General features: G+C 34.7%; 1 protein-coding gene across 1 annotated transcript; it reads left to right on the top strand.

The window, feature by feature from the left end:
- Nucleotides 1-2,104: 2,104 nt before the first annotated feature.
- Nucleotides 2,105-14,946, top strand: LOC133846973 (polyamine-transporting ATPase 13A3). Its single transcript, XM_062281677.1, is given in 16 exon segments — nt 2,105-2,259; nt 2,430-4,243; nt 7,156-7,444; nt 7,511-7,599; nt 8,088-8,449; nt 9,302-9,560; nt 9,563-9,631; nt 9,634-9,803; nt 9,901-9,964; nt 9,967-10,100; nt 11,948-12,059; nt 12,062-12,571; nt 12,574-13,080; nt 13,083-13,295; nt 13,298-13,786; nt 13,990-14,946. Coding segments are annotated over 15 exon segments (3,984 nt in total). The 5' UTR covers nt 2,105-2,259; nt 2,430-4,149; the 3' UTR covers nt 14,613-14,946.
- The last annotated feature ends 427 nt before the right edge of the window (nt 14,947-15,373 follow it).

Genomic DNA, 15,373 nt, shown 5'->3' with positions numbered 1-15,373 from the left:
TTGCGCTAAGAGGGCGCGTACACCAGACTCATTGCAAGAAGCATTCTACAAGAAGATTCATCTAGCGATCTACAGAAAATTTTTGCAGTCACGGTCTTGGCATGACACGAAACACAATTGGGTAATCATTTGATGAACACCCCACAGATGTCGGCACATTCTGGGAAATGGAACCGGTGAGAATCCTGCTAAACACCGTTTCTTGCCTAAGGATCGAGTCACAAATGTTTGGCCGGAAGCCGATCAGTATGGCTGGCGGAAGAATATCCTCACCACTTCGATCACTGGTAGATTCCGTAACACACCTTGCGACACATGGAAAGAAGGCAGTTTGCCTGCCAACTGTGGAATGACGAAAGCTGAGGTTTCTGTATGAATTCTCGACATCGTAGCTTCAGACCTTGAGTCGATTAAAGCACATGCGGGGTATGTGGCACCTAGATAATATACAATGATAACCGCCATGCTCTGCTCGTTCTGTACATTTGTTGCCGATTGGTTTGGAGTGGACTGTAAATTGAAATTCAGAATTGGTAACCTCTCGTGAAACAGTTTAAACAGATGCTTTTCTGTTTGATATATGTAGGTCATTCGCTCGTTGACTGACATTTGAAGAAATCCCGAACAGGGTGATTCTCTTTTGAGCATAAGTCACAAGACTTGCCGAGTAACCCGGATCTCGAAAGAATTAATTTGCTATGAACTTTGCTGCGGATGGGATGTTGCAGTGATCGGATTCTGTGATCAATTGCTTCGAGTGAAAACATCACGGAAGGTTGGCCAACGCAAGTAATCTCCGTGGAAAATTTCAGTATCGCACGAAAGGAATACACAGGAGGCGTTGATGCTTCACTCCTTACTAACCCGAATATATGGGTAATTTGCCCCTTCGCATCCGATCTGGACCAAATTTGTGTTAATTTTAATTATGGCCACGAAAAAGGGACAAATTCAACATAATGCACTGTCTGCTGGTTAATAGCCTATATCCACTGCACCAAAAACTTGGGTTTTTCCGTTCAGGTTCGCTCCATGTAAAACCCCAAAAGAAAAACAAAGTCGGTTCGAAACGTAAAAACTGAGTGGCAGTGGAAATAGGCTATTATGCCCCGTTTTCACCGCCCCAAAAACTCGATTCTTCGCAGTTTTTTCTGTTCAGTTTGAAGGTTAAGTACATTTAAAACCCATAAAAATAATCGGTTTTATGATCTATGTTAAATAAGATATTCCTCCATTTTGTCTTAATATTTGTCAAGATATTGAAATTTAAAAAGTTTTTTCATTTTATAAATCCGCGTACAGATTTTTAAATTGTTTGCCAACTCATGTTCACATTTAAACAGCTGGCAAAAATTGACCGTTGCCCAAACTTTTCGGTTCGTGGCGGTGGAAACGCCAAATGGGGACTTGGACGCACGTAAAAGATCTAAGTTGCAGTGGGAACGGGGCATAATAAGAAATCAATTATTTATTATTTATATAAAACCATTAATGACACGTGCATTTAAACACATCCGATATTATCGAGAGTATTCTCGATAGCACTATTGGATGTCCAATCGGCTGTTCCACAGAAAAAAATAGACATTTTTTGCACTAATATCGGCAAAGCATATGATAAATGAAAACAAAGCAAATGAGGCACTTTCTCGTGAAAAGAAATATCATTTATTGGATCAGCGGATTTGACTTCTACATGCACTGCAGCATCGGAGTATCGATACGATTTATTGATATATGTATATGAAGATGCGCGGAAGAAATAAGTTTTCGCTCATCTGGGAACAGCGCTTTGAAAACAAAAATTTATTTGATGACAAGCTTCATAGTAGAATTTATGTTTATCGAACATTTGGATATATACATATTTCAATTTCAAGGCTTGTTTATCTGATTACACGTCAAGTGTTGGACAATTCGTATATAGTTGAGCTGACATCGTTGAAAATATCTGGTATCGTGAGCCACATGTTTTCAGGTTGTTTCTCTTATTTACATTGTGTGAAAATCTAGCTAGAATCGAATAAATATCGATTGGACATTATGTTGTACATTTGTACATACATAAAAACTTAATAGACAAGTAAGTTGATATCGATTATTCGTAAATCATTAAGAGCGGCGCAGGGCTTAATGCAATAAATTTATTTGAATTGTGCATTTGTGAAAATGATGTGTATTACTCTTTTTAGACTACAACAATTGATGTCATTAACATGGGAGCAACAAACATCATAGATTATCTTTGATTTCCGTAAGGTACATGTACATTTATATGTATGTAAGTTAATAGTGAGTTTATAATTAAATGTTTCTCTCAAAGGAATAAACAAACCAGCTTTAAACAAATACCAATTGCTTAATTAAAAAAACCCAACGAAATTCAAAACTAATTATTAACTGCCCTGTATTATATGTGTTTAATGAAGCCAATCAGCGAAAATCGAACAATCCGTAAGCAATTATATAAACCAATGAATATTGTCAAACGATGAATAAGTTATGCCATATGTATGCATATGTTTGTATATTTCTTTCCATGCATATGTATGTATGTGGATATGTAATCGGTATCTGAAATCGGAGTCAGAGTGCATTTGTCGACAGTGATTCTAATGGATAAAGAACTGAATAAAGCATTGTATATATGTATCAGTGTATGTATTTTGTGTAGATGGAAATGAATTTGTAGAAAACTGTGAACTGCGCGACGGAACAGCAAGAAGAGCAAGATCAAGTCGAGTATAATTATTGAAGACACATTGACCATATATTGGTTTGTCAAAAATATTGTAATTCCTTCAGCCAAAACGTAATGCATTCAGTTCAAAAGGCCACCGAGCAGCAGCAGGAGTACATCGGGTCATCATATCGGAGAAGATTGCGCCTACGTCGGGACTTTCATAGTGCATGTAAAGTTGTTGCAACTGCTAAAACTCCTCTACTAACTGCAGAGCAATCTTATGATGGCATTATCATAATCCTACAGGATCTAGTACTATTGCAGAAGGTGTACGTGAAACAATTTTATTTCGAGAAAAGCGTTGGCAGCGGAGGACAAGGACAAGTACGACTTCAAATACATTTTGCGTGGTGGCTTATACTATTGGTTGACGCGAGCTCAAGCTTCGGATGATTAAGCATCATTTGGGGTAGCATATACAGTCCTACACCCAATCCTAAAGTCAAAGAAGTTTTTAGCAGTCGACTTCGTCGGAAAGGGTTACACACACTTGCCTTACGGCAGAGGCGTAAGCGAAAACGCTATAAAGTCAAACAAAGGTGTTCCTAAGAAAATAATGCCTTTATACATACCTGTTAAACGTAACATTACTATTTCTAAGTCGTTTAAATGCGGCAATTGTTATTCGTATTGGTGTATTCGCATTGCAGACTTCGGACAAGTGCAAGAGATGTACAGCTGATATTGCGTTGTTAATGGATTGTGACTTCGATATCGATTTTGATATCTGTAAGAATATACACCACAGACAATCGAAACAAATACCAAATATCTTTATATATTAATAGGAACAATATCTAACTTCCTAATATATATTATTTATGCAAACTGACTCTACCAACGCTCAGTCCAATCAGTAAAAACTAAAATTTGCGATTCATACGATTGCATTGTGTAAAAGACGTTATTTCCCGTACCGCAAAATTGCAAAATATTTTGCGTCCTGCACACGCGTTCAAGGAATTTCAAGAAAGTAAGTCAAACTATCCCGATTCGCATCATGCCTGCTGCAAGTAGCGCAGCCGCCGCCGTTATAATTGAACGTGTAGATGGTTCATGTGTGCATGCAGATCGTAACACAAGTCTTTACCCGGAGCTCTTGCCAATGAAGCCAATTTTCGATAGCACCGACGTACAAACTACAACGAATGTAAAAAACGAAGTCTGCGCTTCATATTCCTTGCAATGCCACAAAGAATAATCTTATAAAACTCAACTGGTGGAATTCAACCGTAGCACAACCGAATTCAGCAACTTCGTCGACCATAATATCAAAAGGTCCCTGTATAGCAACTAATCTTCCACCTACAAAGGATAATAACAATACTACTACAGAACAAAGCAGTTTTAATACACCTACACCCGAGCACCTGCATCATCGTCGTGGTTCAAATGCAAGGGATCAGATGTGGAAGCCACCTATTACGTCAGCTGATGTTAGTATGTCGCTTGATCTCGATGAAACTTTCGATCTTCAAGAATCACAATTACTTGTGAAGGGTAGGTACCCACTTATTTAACATCCTCACCTCAGTTCAACTCAGTACATTTGTATACATGAGCATTATAAATATACAACAAGCATGAAAGTTCGACCTTTTCCAGTTCCACATTTGTGGGCAAGAAAATAGACAAGTCTTGAAAATCAACTATTTCAATATTTAAAACTTTCGAAAGAGAGATTTCTTCAGAATAATTTATACAATGCAATAAATGATTTTCCTTTTTTTTTTAAATTTATTTTGCGAGTGCAATTAAATAAAAGTGCGCTATTCTGAATATTGATCTGTGAACTTACATTTTATAACTCTACTGGGACATATCTGTTAGATCTTGTTGTTTGCGCAGCTCAGTTTAGTTTTTGTGGAATAAAACTCGACAGTTTCCAAATGGGTGTCAGAGTTCATATTAGGCCTATTGTCTCGATCTTGATAACTACATTATAAAGTCTTACTGTGTATTTGGATTTAGATTAAATTACTTTGGTGGAACGGATATTTTCCGTTTTCTCCGATTTAAACAATGGTATGGGTTTTATTACCTAATAAACAAAACGGAGAATCTTTTTAAATCGAAATTTTCTTTGTCTATTAAATAATAAATGCTTTTGAAATTTTATAAGTTCTTATAGATTCGCATAGTATATAGACAATTTTAAATCGACGGGGAAGTTAACTCAGACCCCATAAAGTATATATATTCTTGATCAGCGTCCACATCCGAGATTGTATTGCCATTTCCGTTTGTACGTATAAAACAGTGGATCTCAAGAACTATGTATAAGAAATAGAGCTACAATTTTATTTCGACAACACTTGTTTGTTTGCCACGCCCATATTCGCTCACGGAAATCGCAAAATAGAATAGCAAGCGTAATTTTGAAGCTGGCGATTATATAGAACAGCTACACTATTCATGATTCCTGAAAATTTGGTTTCGATCAGATAAAAACTTTAAAAGTTGTTTAAGAAATACTTTTGTATGCCAAAAACGCCTACTGTTTTGCTGATAATCTTGTAAATTTCGTACTCAATGGAATATTTTCCATTTAAGTACAATATCGATAAACCAATCTTTGGTATTTTTATGGGTAGTCTCACAGTCGAGCACACTCAACTATAGCTTTCTTACTTGTTCAATTGAAAACCGTTTGTTTTTGAGAAATAACTTTTTAATATTTATGACGTTATCGTGAATACATATTGATACATATGTGTAAGCATATTTTAATTTATACATACATATGTATGTATATACGAACATACACATACATTGTACATTCATCTCCATACATACATACATACATGTGTATGTAATACATACATATGTGCGTCTCGTCACAAACACCGAAAAATGTGACAATTTAAAAGCTTGGTTTTGTTGTTTTGCATGTGATCAGTGCTTGAATAAAACAATAAGCAACAGGCAACCCAAGCCACTTTTATTAAGTTATCAATTGTTGTTTTGTTGTACATTTTACAATTTATTAACGAGGTTAGTGCGGATGGAAATTGTTCGCGGTTTATTATATGTATGTACATATGTGCTTAGATCTTCGACATTGTGCAACACTTATATTTTTATTAAGCATTACGCATACATACGTATGTATGTACATGTGTAAATGTAAAAATATTTGTGTTGATCACCAAACCTCGAGAGAAATAAATAAAATTTGTTTATTTAGTAAATAAAATTAATTTATTCGAAATGTACGCAGTCTTCAAAATATATATCAAGGAATAAAAGACATGTATATACATACATCTAAAAAGTGCAATGAGATGTATGCACATATGATTTGTACAATCTTAATTAGACTGCCAGCTGACATGTGTCTCATGAATTGTAAGTAAAATTAAGTACTTATAATTCAACCACATTGTACGGTGACGCAGCATTGGGAATAAACTCGTTTATTGGAGAATAGTGATTGTACATTTAAACACATACATACATATATATCATCAAACATAGAAATCCATAATTCAAGATATGTAAGTAATGTACTGCTCTGTAGAAATAACATTGCTATATACGGTACAGATGTGATCGGGGGTAATTACATCATAGTATTAACCGAAAGTCTATGTGCCATAGACAGATTATTTATATTTTTAAAACATTTGCAAAAAACAATATATGTATATATATTTTTTGTAAAAAATAAGTCATTTATCTTTTTTTGTGCTCTTTAATAGTGCTAGTGGATTTGACCCAACTGAAGTTTTTTCCTCGTTTCTTATCAATTCATTTTTATCTACATGTGTTCATAGTATAGTACATATATACGTCCGATTGTTGAATTGATTACTTAAGTTTTACTTAGCCTAAGTGTCATTTTCATTGCATCTATAGACGTGTGCCCAATACTTAATCTCTAAGAATGATTTATTTATTGTTCCAAAATTGAGTAAATTTTTATATTAAGACCTATTGTCTTTTTAAAGTAATACGTTGATACTGCTTCATTTAAATACCTTTGTACAAATCAGAATACAGGTAATGGTATTATCAGGGGGCTGGATTTTTAGTTGAGTAGAAAGCATTTGTGAGCATTTAAATGAAAATTTGTAGAATATTGCAGACGTCGACAACATCACAACCGATATAAAGCGGCTAAATTTAATAGCAAACATTCGTGATGAGCTGCGATGTATTGCGAGGTATGCAAAGAAAAATGTTTTATATCGTCAAAAGAGGTGAATAGTGAACTTATTATGCTTATATGTATGTATGTAAGTATATGTATATATGTTTATGTACATATATGTATGTTTATGTTTATCTATATATATATATATATATATATATGCATATGTATCTATGTATGTACATGCAGAAAAATATGCATCTATATCTATATGGATATGGATATGGATATGCATAAGAAATTTTGGGATACATTACAGAACCGAAACCATACATGGCAGTCCTTAACCAGGATCAACAAGATCAAATGAAAATCACTGGCTATCGTCGATCACATTTGCGGTTGATTTTATGTTGGATATGCATTTGCCTAACTGGTGGATTATTGCGTCTAGTATTACATTGGTGGCGGCATTGGTATTTGATAGCCACATGTCAACCATGTCCTTTGGAAGAGGCCCAGCAAGTCCTGGTTGAAGAAGATTATCAAGGAAAGCACAAGCTTTACCACGTAAAGCCTGTCCAAATTATAACTATTCAACATTTAAAGTAAGTACTCCAGATACAACATTAAGTGTGATAAAATAATAAAATAAAATATTTTATTTATTTCAGAAATTTATTTTACGAAAAAGTTCCTGATGAAACCATCGATGATAACAAGCTTCAACTCTCCGTTCATTTCTCATCAGCACATTTCAAAAGTAAGTTTCAATAGTGCATGTGATGACAATGATTAGGGGACTGTGGTAGCGACAATATTTTTGTGGGTGTGTGTTTGGATGTGTGTGTATGTGTATAAATACTAGTTTGAAAATAACTACAAATTTATTAGGTTTAGAAAATACAAATTGTGGAGCTTCCGTGTTTTATATGTTTTGTGTGAATGAATTAATTGCTTCAAGCTTGAAAAGTCTTTTTATTAATCTTTTTTACTATTCGATTCCTCTGTCGCAAGATTATTATATATGTTCATAACATTTGTCAAGTGATCCTTTATTGTATTTATTGAGATGAACAGTCGGATAAATGTTCTATTAATTTATAAGCTCAGCACATATACATGTTCTTCTGTAGTTAGCTACTCGGGAGGAGTTTATTTTCGAATGTTTGTATCTTCCTCAATTAAATATATTGACATATCAATATACATTAAGCATATAACTTATGGACATGTTTACTCGCATTTCAGGCTGTCGAACGTTGAGAACGTTTCGTTGTAAACAATTGGTTTATGCATGGGACAGTGGCATTAGCAACTTTAATAAAATTAACGGACTAGATGTGAACGTGCCTTGCTCTTACTTCCATCAGCAACGTGGATTAGCACTCCATGAGCAACTATCTCGTGGCATTGTGTTTGGTGTCAATGAGATAACAGTACCCTTAAAAGACGTGAAAACACTATTGTTTTTGGAGGTTCTGAACCCGTTTTATGTATTTCAAATATTTTCTGTGATCCTATGGTTCACCTATGATTATTATTATTATGCTTGTGTCATCATGCTGATGTCGATATTTGGCATTACCATGTCAATCATTCAAACAAAGAAGGTAAGAAAATTTGACGCACTCATTCAAACTACAAATAATGAGAGCTATGAGGATAACATTTTCATTCTAAGCACATTAAATTGCAAATTTAAGATAGTTTCAAAAATCTTTGCCATGAAGAAAGTAAACATGGAATTGAAATACAAAATACGCATGGCATGCTGTAAGTGTAGACTGTAGAGTTACTAGCGAAAGTCATTAAAGTTTTCTAGACAATTACGATATTTATATTTATGATATTTTTTTATAATACAATGGGTTCAACTTTGTTTTTGGAACCTTTGAACTCAATGAAGTCCATTAACCTATTACCAGGAACGAAAACTACTTTAGTAATAGTCATTGACATTTCAGTGAGTTTATTGAATGTTTGCACAACAATAAAAGTCATCACGGAGAAAAGAAACTCTTCTCAACCAAAAAATTTGTGATAAAAGAGAAGATATTGAAAATTATAATAATCCATAATATTGGCTAATCCTTCATGCGTATATATTGCCAACAAAATCTAAAAATTGTAACAAAAGAAGTTCTAATAGAAAGTTTGTAGGAAGTCGTAATTTACTTGTGTATGTGTTAACGTAGTAATAATACGAAATGTATGTAACAAGCATAATTAGGAATTTCCGACGCCTTAACTTATACATAGTCTATCTGTCAGTAAATTAATCATTCCTGAAAATTTGAAAACATTGGAGTTATTAATCTTATCAACCTGCATGGGCATGATTGCGCTGCCATTTTTGTACATTGTAGATTAAAATTTGTCGGTATGTTTTTGATATATTTATGTTTCTGTATTTTTTTCTGCAAATTTTAAATTTATTAAAAGCTGTTGCATTTGTATTCCAGAATCAAAATGTATTACATAAGACTGTGTTGAATACAGGTCATGCATTAGTTGTAAATGCCAAAGGAGTGTCCAGAGAAGTGTTAACATCATCTCTGGTACCCGGTGACATTATTGAAATACCAACATCAGGTTGTACATTGCAATGTGATGCTGTCCTACTGTCTGGTAACTGCATCATGGACGAATCAATGCTGACGGGAGAGAGTGTGCCGGTGACTAAAACACCTCTGCCAATGAAGCGTGATGTCATCTTTGACAAAAAGAACATGTGAGGCACACTTTGTTTTGCGGTACTAAGGTCATTCAGACACGTTATATTGGCTCGAAAAAGTATTGGCTTTTGTCATAAATACGGGTAATGTAACTGCGAAAGGAGGCCTAATACGATCGATATTATATCCACCGCCCGTTGATTACAAGTTCGAGCAAGACTCATACAAATTTATTCAGTGTTTAGCTCTGATCGCTTTCGTTGGCTTTATATACACGCTGGTTACAAAAGTAAGTTCAGCATAGCCTCTAAGACAAATGAAGTTAACCCTTATACAATCAATTACAACAATTACAATTTTAATTTAAAAATTTGCTAATTTTTTAGATATTACGTGGTACCGATGCGACAAAACTAATTGTGGAATCATTGGATTTAATAACGATTGTTGTGCCCCAGCATTGCCAGCTGCAATGACTGTTGGACGATTTTATGCGCAAAAACGATTAAAACATAATAACATTTATTGTATATCGCCTCGTTCTATAAATGTCGCTGGTAGTATTGATTGTTGCTGCTTTGATAAGGTAAGTTAGCGTTTGATTGTAATATAACAAAAAAATATAAATATCATCAAACCGTTTTATTGCTTATAAAATAATATTCTATATGGTCAACGCGTATAATTAAGAATAAGACGTTGATAAGACAGTTAAACTGATTATCGATTACTTTGGAAACAATTATGATGTAACTAAAATAACGTTATGTTACAAGTCGGTCATTTAATTGATTAAAAGGTATAGATAAACGATTGTCGAAATTTACACTCATGCCACGAATTACATTAATTTCAATCATGAATTTCGTAAATGCGCTGTATCTAATATTTAACAGTATCAAATATAAAAACTTTAAAATAATAATAAATCAAATTAATTAATAAAAAGGAGTGAAAATGGCAAACCTATTATTGTGAAATGATAAAACAAAAAATCTTTAACACCTGGATAGCTTAATATTGCAAGGTTCGGAATAGCCAAGTCCGAACGTGTTGATGAAAAAACTAAAAACTGAAAAGATTCGAAGTCCTGTTGCTCCGCTGAAATTATCGATGGGATTTCTGTGGCATCACAGATATTTTCAACATACGAGTCGATTGGGCCGACATCCATATGAAGACCTAGATCCCTAGATCTGATTCAAAAACCAGCAAAAGAGACGCACCATCCTGCACAAGTTTATTTTAGATTCTTAATACAGTTACGCAGCTAAGAATGGCACCTTATTTTAAATATTGTATTAATAAAATAACTAATGCTTAAGGTGGAAAATGATGCAAACCTTCATGTGAACGATAATTCTTCTTCTTCCCCAACTAGTAGTTGTCTACTTGGCATTCAATAAGATATTTATAAGATATATTCGCTATTTAACGCATCAAATCAATTGCTTTATTGCCTTGGAACCTTTTTTACTGATACATATCTAGTCCTTATTATATATTCTATGAGGTACCACATGATTTGTGGTATTATTTTTGTAAATATGGGCTTAATTGGGATATTTTAGACTCAAAATACCATATTATATCGTTTTCCATCAAAAATACTACTTGGTTGTCATCGAAAAAAAAAAAAATTTTATTTCGAAAATAGCCATTTGGACTAAAACTTGATACAGTACAAAAATGACATAAATTCGATACTGAATGTAGTTAGATTTCTATAGTACATATGCTAATTTTTTGCTATCGGCGACATGAAGAACTCCTTCTCAGGAGCTCCCTTTTAAGATGACCTTTTGATCTAGCATGTCAACCATTTCAATTAATGTAGGTAAAATTGTTTTATTTCGCGATTTCATTTTAATTTCGTCATATTATTATTATAACTAAATTACATACAAAAATTGTATCAACATTTTTCTTTATCAAGACATTTAACCCAATGAAAATCGATCCATTTTATGTTTTTAATTTTTTTTGTTTACTACTACTATACTATAATTAAGACGAATAAATAAAACCTATGATTGTTTTGTTCAGAATCTCGCAAATTAACGATTTTTACGAGAATATTTTAAGATGTGCTATTCATTTTCTCGTCAAATTTTCCCGTTAATATAAATTAAAAAAACAATTTTTGAAACATTTTCCACCTAAAGCATTAGATATTTTTTAAACAACAAATATAAAATTTGGTGCTATTCTCAATTTTGTAACTATAAAACTAACACATATTATTTGAATGATTTGAAATTAAGATCAACATAGCAAAATTTATTTGTGATCCTTTAGTTACAATTAAAGTTGTACACCAAAGAGACTGTATTATTTTATTGTTCAACTAACGCAATATTTTATTAATTAGTAACTGCACTACAGACTATTAATAAGTAATACAAATTTTAATTTTATTAAATTTTTGAACAGACTGGAACTTTGACGGAGGATGGCATGGATATGTGGGGTGTTGTTCCAAAATCATCGACAAATCAATTTCAAATACCTTTAAAGGATATCAGTCGATTGCCCTACGATCATTTTTATTTGGCATGGTGACGTGCCACTCGATTACTGTTATGAATGGTACTATGATGGGTGATCCTTTAGATCTGAAGATGTTTGAGTCAACCGGCTGGATTCTAGAAGATTTTAATAATATACCAGAAAATGAAAAATATGGCCTCATTTATCCCACAATACTACGCCAGCCGAATCGTGCCAATTTAGGGACTGAATCAAAAGCAGCGCCTGCACCAGTTATTCGACAATCATCAGTAGACGATCTACTAGCTAATGTTGGCCTATCCCAGTCGGAGATGCATTTTGATCATGGGATTGTTCGTGAGTTTCCATTCGCATCGAATTTGCAACGAATGGCTGTAATCACGCGTTGTTTAAGCGCTCGAGGATTCAATGTATACTGCAAGGGATCACCTGAGATGATACAACAATTATGCCTGCCCCACACTTTGCCCGATGATTATACACAACAGCTCTCGATGTTTGCCAAGCAAGGATTCCGCATTATCGCTTTGGGTTTTAAAGCACTAAGCCCAAAATAAACTACACAAAAGTGCAGCGGCTGTCGCGCGATGATGTTGAACATAATTTAGAGTTTCTTGGTTTTGTGATAATGGAAAATCGGTTGAAGGCCGACACCACGGCTGTAATTAATTCACTAAATTTGGCAAACATTCGCACGATCATGATCACTGGTGATAATATACTGACAGCGATGAGCGTAGCTCGAGATTGTGGTATTGTGAGTTCATCACAAGCAGTGGTTACGGTGCATGCGGTGCCATCGTCGTCACCTTCGGACAAGATTGATTCTAATCATCAACATCAACATACTCAATATCAACTACAGTATACTCTCGAGCTTGGCAGTGAAACAATATCCATGGCCGCACCCACTCTAAACGGTAATAAAACATGCTTGGGAGCTGGAGCTGCATTTGTTCAGCATATTGGGCTATCGCAGTCAAACAACTCTTTGATGAACAGCTGCGATTCAAGTTGTACAACGAGCGTACTACCTAACAGCAACAGCTTAACTAGCGTAAAACTGTTGATACATGGACTCACAATGATGACAATGTGGATGTAGAAATTGGTGTGACAAGCAGTCAATCAATTAACCAGCAACATGACTGTTGGCGACAAAATTACACATTTGCAATGGATGGTAATACCTGGCAAATCGTGCATGATCGTTTTCCCAGTCAAATGGCGAACATTTTAACGCGTGGCGCAATTTATGCACGCATGTCCCCGAACAAAAGCAAGCTCTCATTGTGGAATTGCAAAATTTGGACTATTACGTCGCCATGTGCGGAGATGGTGCCAACGATTGTGGTGCACTTAAGGTCGCACACACTGGTATATCGCTTAGCGAAACGGAATCTTCAATCGCTTCACCGTTCACATCACGAAAGCCAACCATTGCTGCTGTACCGATGGTAATTAAGGAAGGGCGTGCCGCGTTAGTGACATCATTTGGCATATTTAAGTATATGGCTGCCTATTCGCTGGTTCAATTTATATCGGTCATGATATTGTACTCCATCAACTCGAACCTCACGGATAAACAGTATTTATACATCGACCTAGGACTCATCTCGGTATTTGCATTCTTCTTTGGCAAAACCGAGGCTTACGCTGGCCAACTAGTTAGTCAGGTGCCTCTCAGTTCATTGATATCAGCGACGCCTTTGGCCTCGCTCCTCTTGCATCTGGCTGCTGTGATTGTCTTCCAGGTAGCGGGTAAGTATTTGCAACGCGAAACAAGGGAGCGCTGAAGCTACACATGTGGCCTTATTGTATTATCTATGAGCAGTCCGCTCTTAACTTATCCTAACAAAGCGCATGCGAAAATAGCCGAAAAGGGTCCATATGTGAAAACTCTTACCTTTTCAATAATTTTTATTAATCGCTTTTTGTTCTGTTTTTTTTTTTCATTTCATTAGGTTGGTTGCAGCTACACCAGCAGACCTGGTTTCGACCATTCGAGCAAACAGCAGATAATGAACATTTAGGCTGCTATGAAAACTATACGATGTTTGCCATATCCAGTTTCCAGTATGTTATACTTGCTTTTGTCTTCTCAAAGGGTGCTCCATATCGTAAACCCATCTGGTCCAATTGGCCCTTATGCCTGACCATGGCGATCAACTTGGCCATCATCATATATCTAGTTGTGTACCCCAGTGAATGGATATCGCAATTTTTCCAACTAGTCGTTCCGCCCGAGCTATCATTTCGCCTAGTTATGCTGTCGTATGGCGTGGCTGCATTTATTACCCACGTTCTAATTGAAACATTTATAATCGAATATTGGCTATTTCAACATTGTCAAGTGCAACGAGACAAAAACCCTTGCACATCCACTCGTAAATATATGCAATTGCAATACGACATGCAATCATTTGATAAATGGCCACCCATAACGGATGCCTTTGGTGTACATGATTCAACTTCAAGTGGTCCACCAACAACAGAAATGCAGCAACCAACATATGTAAATTTAAGTGCTGAACAGCATCCAGATGCCGTACAATATGGCATCTTTCCCGGGTTTTTGAAAACGTAACCACTCAAAATGCAGTCAATGATTAGCATTTCCATTGCGTTGCATTAATATATAGAATCTTTCTCTTATCTTTCTCCGTGGCAAGCTGAGACGCAGAGAAAATTTGATATATGATTTATATAGATAAATCTTTGTAATTGTAATATATTTTTAATTTAATATGTAATGATATTTAAATAATAGTATTTAATATGTCTGTTATTCATAATACTATAAGTGAGAATTGTAAATACTAAAAAGTGTATTTCTCTGGTTAGGAGGACGTGTATAAGTAGGCACAACAACCAAATCCATTTTGATTAACTTTAGTACTTGTAAGCTGAAAAAATAAAATTGATCAATAATGGCAACTACCTCTTAAAGATTCATTTAGACTGCCAAAACCAAAAACTGGCAGGTATATTGTAATAAATATATCTTAGTATAATTATATAACTTACACCAGCTCAATTGGCTCCCTAATTAAGTATTAATTAATGCCGTTATGAATTTCTGTTCCTTTTATAGTTAATGATATATAATATATTATACATCAGATAAATATAACTGTACTTAAAAAGTTAACGATGTGCTGAACAAATAAATTAAATGGTCATTAATTCTGAATTACATATCATACGAACAATAAGTCATAATTAAAAACTTTGTATTTTAGGGACTACCATATATAAATGTTCGTATGTCAGTGGCGTGCAAATCCTTTCCAAAGTAAAAGTGCTCGACTGTGAAATACTACACATTTTGAATAAAAGGAAATTATT

The sequence above is a fragment of the Drosophila sulfurigaster genome, chromosome 4, assembly GCF_023558435.1.
Source record: "Drosophila sulfurigaster albostrigata strain 15112-1811.04 chromosome 4, ASM2355843v2, whole genome shotgun sequence".
In the NCBI taxonomy this organism is placed as follows: domain Eukaryota; kingdom Metazoa; phylum Arthropoda; class Insecta; order Diptera; family Drosophilidae; genus Drosophila; species Drosophila sulfurigaster.
The sequence above is the reverse complement of the archived record's forward strand: the minus strand, read 5'-3'. Positions and strand labels throughout refer to the sequence as shown.